The 9578-nt window shown below is 38.6% G+C and overlaps 2 protein-coding genes across 4 annotated transcripts in view; one reads left to right on the forward strand and one right to left on the reverse strand.

Moving 5' to 3' along the window:
• The window catches only part of Mlh1 (mutL homolog 1), an 81307-nt gene extending 79602 nt beyond the window's left edge, over positions 1 to 1705 (reverse strand). For all 3 annotated transcript variants that reach the window (XM_023719779.1, XM_023719780.1, XM_004635249.2), the window contains exon 1: positions 1397 to 1705. In XM_023719779.1, coding sequence (XP_023575547.1) covers positions 1397 to 1512 — 116 coding nt within the window. In that variant the 5' untranslated portion in view covers positions 1513 to 1705. The remainder of the gene's footprint in view (positions 1 to 1396) is intronic.
• A 61-nt stretch (positions 1706 to 1766) lies between these two features.
• On the forward strand, positions 1767 to 5266 carry Epm2aip1 (EPM2A interacting protein 1). Its single transcript, XM_004635254.2, has one exon. It carries the CDS (start codon positions 1988 to 1990, stop codon positions 3812 to 3814), a length of 1827 nt encoding a protein of 608 aa, XP_004635311.1. The 5' UTR covers positions 1767 to 1987; the 3' UTR covers positions 3815 to 5266.
• Positions 5267 to 9578: the final 4312 nt, after the last annotated feature.

The raw sequence follows: 9578 nt of genomic DNA on the forward strand, positions 1-9578 counted from the left end.
AAAAAAATAAAAATAAAAAAAAATAAATATCTGAAAAAAAAAAGAATAATGAAATTATTTTTTCAAAAATAAGACAACTCAATAAATATTAAGACCTTTCTGAGGAGCCCCAGCACTAAAGATGTATTAGCCATCTTGAAGATGTATTAGCCACATATTCAAAAGGGATTAACTGGATTCCACACAAAAATCTCTTGCCAAATTATAAGCCACTGAACTATTTAACTTTGTTGTACAATGTGCAGAGAGAGTACAATAATTGACCAGAGTTATTATGTCAGGTCATTCTAACACTAGAAAAAAAATCTTGCTTACTACTGATATTACTGTGAGAAACCATAAGGAAAAAATATCCAGAGATTCCCTCTTTTGTCTACCTTCTAATTTTCTTCATTTTTGGCTGTTCTTTTAGTCTCACTACCCTGAATGGTTTATTGTTCACAATGAATCTCACTACAAATCTATTCTTCACTGGAGGATTTTTTTTTTTCTCTAATAATGTACGGACGGTATTAACAGCAACTGAGTTTAATACAAAGAATCTGAGTTAAGAATGCTCTGGCTCATTACAGGGTTCTTTTCAAAGGTTTACAGCCTTACATTCACTTTCTCCCCCATTTTCAACATCCCCCCCTCCCCCCCCCACCCCCGCCGTGCCTGTGACATCTGTAAGATGTAAAGTCTGCTATTTTCAACGTGCCTCCCGCCAATAAAGGTGGATCTCTAGAGGGGTCACTAATATCCAAGGGATATTGGAAGTTAAATCCAGTTTATTATTCTGTCCTAGAACTCCAACGGATTATTTATTTATTTATTGTTTTTTTCAGACAGTCTCGCTTGGCAGCTCAGGCTGGCTAGGAGCTCACTTTGTGGCCCAGGATGGTCTGGAACTCGTGCCTCTGCCTCGTGAGTGCTGGGATTACAGACGTGAGCCACCACACCCGACCCGCAACGATTTTGAACGAAACTCAAAATGGAATTGTGTCCCTGGATTTCTATGGATTAGCTTTGGAAAGGTAAGTCTTAACAACTTGGTATCTTCTACATAAATATTTTTCCCACTCTAAGCTTTTATACTTAACATCTTTAATTCCGTACCCTCTGCACATATAATTGTAAGCAGCTTCTTTACCTAACGGCACTACTGAAATAATATCTCATATACCCCTCCACTTCTGACATTCCCCAAACACTACAAAGGTCTCGCGATAGCGCTCAAAAACTCGCGCTTCCAGGGAAGGGAGAAGGAAGGACCAGCGCTAGCCCAGGGGCCCCCCAGCCTCGGCGCATGCGCCGTACGCGCTTCTGCCCAGGCCTGGAGGTGTGACGGCGCCTTTCGGAGGAGCGGCCCGTTACGTCGTAGCCTTTAAAGGAACTTGGCCAACACCCTCCGTACCAGTTTTCAAGCATCTCTTTGATGGCATTAGCAGGCCGCTGGATAACTTCTCCCGCGGCGATGCGGTTCACCACTGTCTCGTCCAGCCGCCGAATAACCCCCGCCATAAGCGACATTTTAGCGCCAGAGGCGCACAGGCGAAGGCTAGTTGCTCACCGGAAGTGCCTGTAGCCAATCACTTCAGTGCCTCGTACTACGTTCTTCCTTCCACCACAGTTTACGACATTCTGCACCACCCTCCAGCAGGAGCTATTGATTGGGCAATTTATATGCCAGTCAATTTTCTAAACTGCTGTAAGTTTCCGGATCTCTTCGTCCCGCCCTAAAGCTTCTGCAGCCCACCAGCTAGGAGGACGTGAGCGTGCGCGGTAGAGATCACTGTCCGCTTTTCCTATTGGTTTTTTCCTAGGGAGCTGCCGAAGAATACGAAACCTCTAGCCAATAGAAAGGGAGTTGTCATAGCGCAGGGCTGGTGTTTTCCTGCTGAGGTGATCTGTCGCAGAGCCTAGGAGGTGCTTTTCTCCAGGCCGGCTCCTCCCCTCTCCTTGTGGCCTCTCTGAGGTTTGCAGTGCTCTTGTGGTTTCCCGCAGAATGTGGATGACGCCCAAAAGGAGCAAAATGGAAGTCGATGAAGCTCTTGTTTTCCGGCCTGAGTGGACCCCACGTTACTTGGTGGTGGAACCTCCGGAGGGCAACGGTGCTCTATGCCTGGTATGTCACCGTCTCGTCGCTTCTACCCGCGAACGCGATGTCAGGCGCCACTATGAGGCCGAACACGAATTCTACGAGCGGTATGTGACGGAGGAGGAGCGCGCGGCCCTGGTGGAGCGTCTCCAGCACGGCGATTTGTCGATTGCCGCTGTGCTTACCCCTGAGGAGAAAGCTGCGCGTGCGGGCCTCGGGCTCTGCCGCCTGTTGGCTTTGAAGGGCCGTGGCTGGGGTGAGGGGGACTTTGTGTACCAGTGCATGGAGGTGTTTCTGAGAGAGGTACTGCCTGATCACATAGGCGTCCTGGAAGGCATTGATTTATCTCCGGAGATCACGAGGCAGAGGATTTTGAGCATTGACAATAATCTACGCAGTCAGCTTTTTAATCGAGCCAGGAACTTTAGGGCCTATTCACTTGCTTTGGACGACCAGGCCTTTGTGGCCTATGAGAACTATCTCCTCGTCTTTATCCGTGGTGTGGACTCTGATTTGGAGGTGCAAGAAGACCTTCTGACCATAGTCAACCTGACTCATCACTTCAGTGTTGGTGCGCTCATGTCCGCAATTCTAGAGGCCCTGCAAACAGCAGGGCTTAGCTTGCAGCGAATGGTTGGACTGACCACCACTCACACTTTGAGAATGATTGGTGAGAACTCAGGACTTGTCTCGTACATGAGAGAAAAGGCTGTAAGCCCCAACTGTTGGAATGTTATACACTATTCAGGGTTTCTTCACTTGGAACTGTTGAGCTCTTATGATGTAGATGTTAATCAAATCATAAATACCATATCTGAATGGATAGTCATGATTAAGACTAGAGGCGTTAGGCGACCGGAATTTCAGCCTTTACTAACTGAATCTGAATCAGAGCATGGTGAAAGGATCAATGGACGATGTCTGAACAATTGGCTTAGAAGAGGGAAAACTTTAAAACTGATATTTTCACTAAGAAAAGAAATAGAAGCATTTTTGGTTTCAGTAGGGGCAACAACTGTCCATTTCACAGACAAGCAATGGCTTTGTGACTTTGGCTTCTTGGTGGATATTATGAACCACCTTCGGGAACTCAGTGAAGAGCTGCAATTTAGTGGAGTCTTTGCTGCTACTGCTTTTGACCATATTTGTACTTTTGAAGGTAAACTGAATTTGTTTCAGAGACAAATTGAAGAACAAGATTTAATAGACTTTCCTGCCTTCAGCGAAGTTGTTGATGAACTAAAGCAGCAATTTAAGGAAGATCAAAAAATATTTGAGCCTGACAGGTATCAAATGGTGATCTGTCGTCTACAAAAAGATTTTGAGAGACATTTTAAAGACCTCAGATTCATTAAAAAAGACTTAGAACTTTTTGCAAATCCGTTTAACTTTAAACCTGAATATGCACCTATTTCAGTAAGGGTGGAACTAACAAAACTTCAGGGAAACACTACCCTTTGGAATGAATACAGAGTCAAAGACTTGGGGCAATTCTATGCTGGACTGCCTTCTGAATCTTACCCAATTATTAAAGGGGTTGCCTATAAAGTGGCATCCTTGTTTGATAGTAACCAAATCTGTGACAAGGCTTTTGCATATTTGACACGAAACCAACACACATTGAGCCAGCCATTGACAGATGAGCATCTTCAAGCCCTTTTCCGGGTTGCCACAACTGAAATGGATCCCCGTTGGGATGATCTTATGAGAGAAAGAATTGAATCTACTCCATAAGTCTTTTTACGTCAGCACTGGAACATGAATTCAATTCTAAAAGATAAAATTTTTTTCAAGTTTACTAATTTGGATTCCTATAGAACACCACATTTGTTACAAGACACTGAAATGGATCAGAATTCAAATCCTTCCAACAGTTGCCTTTTTTTCATCTCTTATGGCAGCATGACTGACACATGAGAATCCCACTTCTTCAGAAACTTAGCTTAATGGCATAGTCATTGTCTTTTTCTTTTTATGATAGAATTGATTTTAATGATGTTTAGTATTGATAGTGAGTTGAATTAGAAGTCTGTTTTTAAGGTGTTCTGAAGATATATGCCAAAAATTTTAGCTCTTTAGTGTTAAAATTCTGATACATAGTCTAAAATTGTCAACTTTTTAAATGTGTTTAATTCAGTTCACAAAAACTCATAGAAAGTTTTTGTTTCTGAAAAGGAAAAGCATACAAACATACAGTGGAGGTATTTTGTCTAACAAAATGTTTGAGGCTATTTTTTTACAGCATTTCTCAGTCCAAAGTAAATTTTGACAGATTTTTCTCCTTTTACCTTCTCCCCACCCACCTGAATGATATTAATAGGAATTAAACAAAATTTTAATCAGATGAGCAAAGATCATTTTTAAATTGCTGAGTTAGGACACTTTTCATAATTTGGAGTTTCCTAAATTGTTACTATTGGAATTTCCTGTGAATTTTTCATAACTTGGGGCTGTTTTATCAGCTTGCCTCTTAAAGGACTATGGTAAGTATAGAATCTTAACTGTTGCCAGTTAGTAATTCTTTTTTCTGCTTTGGACAGAAGTTTCATTACCAAAAGGGTGACGAAAAAGATTTTTGCACTTCAGGTTCAAGAGGTTTGAGATATTTAAGCATGTCTTTTTCTGCATGGCCTTATAAAGAAATTTTTGGTAAAGGGAACACTTTATTTTAAAATGATAGAGTATCTGATTTTTGTTAGCTGCTGGAAATGGACTTATTCTAAATTTAAACTGCTGCACACATTCAATAGTTAAGACAGTACACAAGTAAAAAATTTTAAAATCTCAAGCAGTGTTATTTACAGATTGTGTTAATTCTGTATTTCTAGTAAGACACTGGATTTGTGCCATTACAGTAATTAATTTTCAATGTATGTTAGCTGTGCAAAGTTCAGTATGTGAAACTGATTTAAAAATAAGAAAAAACAGTATTTGTAATACTTGTAACTCATGGATACTCAAGTACAATTTGAAAATTGTTGTGCTACTGAGTTCTGTCTTAACTATTGTAGCACATTATTCCACAGTCACTAATATGATAAACTTGAAGAACCAGGATACAACTCAATTTAGAAGGACATGGTTCCTATCATTCTAAATAGAAGTTGTAAGAACTTAAGAATCGGGGCCGGGGAGATGGCTCAGTAGAATAAGAGCTTCCCTGGCAAGCGCAAGGGCCTGAATTCGATACCCGGTACCGCCAAAAAAAGAAAAAAAAAAAAAAAAAGAGAACTTAAGAATCAAAGTTGTATCATGGTTCTCAACCAGAGGTAGTAACCCTTGCAGTGGATGCTGGGAAATATTTTTCTGGTTATTATTTACTGTGAGGAAAGGATTCTGCTGGTATTTAAACATTCCATCCCCTATGCTGTGCACAGGACAGCCTGGCATAATGAAAAATTCTCTTTCCCAGACTGCCAGTAGACCCTCCTCTTAATGTACATTATCTTATTTCAAGGGACAGGTCAAATTACCGGTAAAAAAATTAGAACACAAGTTCGACAAACTGAGGGATTCCTTGGTGGGAAAGATTAATCCCAGCATTCCAAGGTCGGCTGGTAAGATCAGTAAAGGAGCTCATAATAGCATTTATAAGTTAGTTCAATATTCAATCAGATTAAGGCATTCTAACACTTTTTGGCCTTTTGGCTAAGATCAAGATTAAAGGGATTTGTTATAATTAGGGTAGAAAAATGTGTGGGCAGAATATGGTTTGGTCAACAAAGAGTAAGCTTAAATATCTGAAAAAAACAATGTAGTGAAAAACTGACAAAGTAATCTACTGGTAATTTCCTGGTAGTTTCAAGTATTGTCTTTTATAGCAAGTGCTTTATTGGAAGACCTGGAAGCTGTGCTTTCTAGTCTCCTTTCCTCAAATATTGAAATCTTGTACATTTTTGTGATGTTCTAGTATGTTTTGCTTAAGATGATGTTAAAATTAGTTTATATCATCTAGTTGTGTGTTGTGGGTGGGTGGGGATATAACCCAAGGGTTTAAAACTTGATCCTGGGCATTGAGGAATTTGCTATAACTAGTCTTGTTTGTAGAAAAACAAAGTGTATTTTACTGTTTTCTGTATAAAGTAATTTTGTAAATGCATGACAGTTTTTTTTTTTTTAAGTACATAGTTATTGATCCTGTTGTATTGGTGAATATAGTTAAAATAAGTACCATTTTTAAAAAAACTTGATGTCTTTAACAGTTATTTTCCCACTAATTGTTCTGGAAGATTTGCTTTACCTGGCCTCCATATTGCCAAACTGTTCCACCAAACTCACCCCTGCTTGTCAAAATTACTGACATACTCAATTATTTTAGCTTTGAGGAGAAAAATCTCCAAGCATTCATTCTCATTCTCTGCAGGTCCCTTTTCCCTTAAGTATCTGTTTTTAAGATTTTACTTTATTAATTTTTTCAAGTCTGTCTAATTTTCATTGCCATTACGTGTCTTGAATTATATCTTTGGAAGATTCTCATCTCCTGCTGCTTCAGTTACCACCTATATTCAGATCCCAAATTCATACCCCTTTTCTAGATTTTTTTCCTAAGTCATACCTATTTGCTAACATAAGCCCATTGAAGCTGTTTCTCAGGCACCACAACATGCCATTGATCTTTCCCCCAAACCTGCTTGTCTTCTTTCTTTCATAGCTGGCACTATCTAGATAGGAAACTATCTAGTTTCCTTTGCCTAAACAAAAACTGAGTCAGTCTAGACATGTCACTCCACTGCTTTCATCATTGTTCTTAGAATGAAATACACATTTCTGTTCATCTTGCAGGTCTCAGTTTATATGCTACTTTGTCTAGAAAGACTTCATTGATGCCCTTTGGACCAGGTGGCCCAACTGTGCACTTCCTGTACTCCTCTGCTTTCTTAGCTGTATGCTTAGCACTTGTTATTGCTGCTTATTGATCACTGCTAGAGTAAGATTTATTTAAGGGCAGGACCATAATAAGACTTGCTCACTTACATCTCTAATGCTTAGCACAATGCCTGGCATTTGAGTAAATGTTTGGATAAATAAGTATTTGTGTAGTATTTTATGATCTTTGAAGCTAATTACAGTTTCATTTGACCTTTCTAGTCATCATGCCTGTTCACTGGGTAGTTTTTAACTACATATTATAAATTAAAAGGTGAAACTAAGTTCTTTAGGACTAGCAACCTTGTTTTTGTATTTCCAGATTTTAGTGCAGTGCTTACCATGTGGCTGGAATATTGTGAATGTTGTTGAGGAAACAAACGAGATCGCTACCTTCCCTAGTAAACATAAGTAGGACTCAAATTCAGATGCACTCACATAAATCTACTTTGTAATATTAAGTACATTCATGACATAAAGTCTTGATTTTTAATTTCCAAAGGAACCTATATATGGAGAGAAGGAGATTGGACAGCTATTTAAGTTGAACTAAGGTAATACTTCAGGGGCCGGGGAGATAGCTCAGTAGAATAAGTGCCTGCCTGGCAAACACAAGGTCGTGAGTTCAATCCCTGGTGCCACAAAAAAAATAAAAATAAAAAAATAATATTTCAGTAATCAAAAAGTTACATTTGGTACTGGAGAAAGATAATGGCACATACAAGTTAATACCCATTTTTCCTTTTGTAGGCATCAACCCTAGGAGAAAATGGCATGTTTACTTGTTACTTTGCTTTACAGCTGATTTCTGGCTCTTCTGGAATTTAAAAGTAAGTAAATTTAATAGAATGACAGAAGGATGACTCAGGCCTTTTAGTTAGTAGATTATTTATTTCACTTTCCTACTTGCGGAATGTCCTCATCTCTCCAAGGGAGATACCCAATATGATACCTAATTAATCTGTACTTTTAGATTTGCTATATTTCTTTGCTTGTTCCCATGCATCTCTGAACTTAATGTCTGGTTAATGGGGGCCTTTGGGATTTAAATAAGAGTGCCATACCATTACTCTCTTTCCTTAAGTTACTTTTGTCAGATTTGACGCAAGAATTGGTTGCATTCATGATTGGACTTTTAAATGGTGGATGTGATAGTCATCTTTGCCGCAGAACTAGGTTTTAATCAGCCTTTGGGTTAAAGGATTTCTAATTTTTATCTTGCAATTGATATGTTGCCTCATACTACCCAGTAAATACTTGAGTTTATGAATTCTTTATTCTCTTCATTTCTACCTGCAAACTAACCAATTCATTTCTCAGTTCATCTCTTCTGTACATTTTTGCCAAATACAATCAATGATGACAAAATAATTTATTTTTCTATATTTTCTATAGTAAAGAATAGATAATCTGCTTTCCTGTCTTATCTCAAGGGACGGTTTCACCTCTGTATGATAGAAATTGCCCCTGTGTAAGTTATTTCTTCCATCCTCCAGTAGCAGTTTTCCTAAATTCTTACTACCTAATCATTAAGCCAGTGTGTTAAGTATTTTAGTTCTTTGGTCTTTTTAAAACAGGGAACCAATTTTTGTATCAAGATGGGCTAAGACGCCATGAGATAACTGCAAAAGTGACACACACTTAGTGTGTCAGATGATGTATCTATTGTAGCTTGGCTAGGAACTGCTCTAGGTGAGGAGCTGACAGACTGCAGCCCCCAGATAAAATGTCATGTGTTTCTAAATAAAGTTTATTGCACAATCTTGTCCATCCATGTGTTTATGGCTGCTTTTTGTCTACAGTGGCAGAGCTAAGTAGTTTTAATATGCCTAAGATATATACCTTATGGCCCTTTATAGAAAAAAGATTGCTGGGCCCTGCTCTAAATTGTCCTCATTCCAGGACTCAGGCTGATAAAGCAGGTGCATCAAGGTTTGGCTGTCTGCTTGGGAACTAAAAAAGAAAGGTGGACAAATAACTTGTAGGCCCTTATAACATTTGGCCATGCCAAAGGTGAAGGGGCATACTTCATCCCATGTGTTACAGAGGAAAACCAGAAATATTTGGAAGAAAAACATTTGTTAGTATATCCTATCTCTATATAATTTTTCAGGTTTTTTTTTTCTTTTTTCTTTTTTTTTTTTTTTTGCTCTTTTCAGATAAAACTTAAATGTTTACAAGTGCAAGTATGTGTATACCTCTGGATTGTTTTATTTACTCTTGAATGCACCACCTAGATAAAGGTAGAAAATATTTGTTACCCCAGGAGGTAGTTAATACCTCTCCCATACACATACAGCTATTACTCTGACCTTTATTGTCATCAATGACCCATTTTAAAATTATATGGGATAATTATATGCAGGTTTTGTTCAACATTGTCTACAAGAGTAATCTATGTTATATGTAACAACAGTTCATGTTTTACCTGTGTGTAGTAGACCATTATATGATTGTTCTACAATTTATTCATTCTAGTGTTGATGTAAATTTGGATTGTTTCCAGTTTATGGTCTTTATGAATAAAGTTGCTGTGAAAATTTTTGTGTCTCTTAGTAAATACATGTCTATTTCTTTTGATACACTCTTTGATACCCTTCCTTCCTCCATGTATCCTTCATACAGACTTTTT

Source organism: Octodon degus, unplaced genomic scaffold (genome assembly GCF_000260255.1).
Source record: "Octodon degus isolate 3935 unplaced genomic scaffold, OctDeg1.0 scaffold00071, whole genome shotgun sequence".
Classification (NCBI taxonomy): Eukaryota; Metazoa; Chordata; class Mammalia; order Rodentia; family Octodontidae; genus Octodon; species Octodon degus.

Excerpts from the sequence above, each read along its gene's own strand:
- Epm2aip1 (XM_004635254.2), top strand. The coding sequence starts at position 1,988 with ATGTGGATGACGCCCAAAAGGAGCAAAATGGAAGTCGATGAAGCTCTT.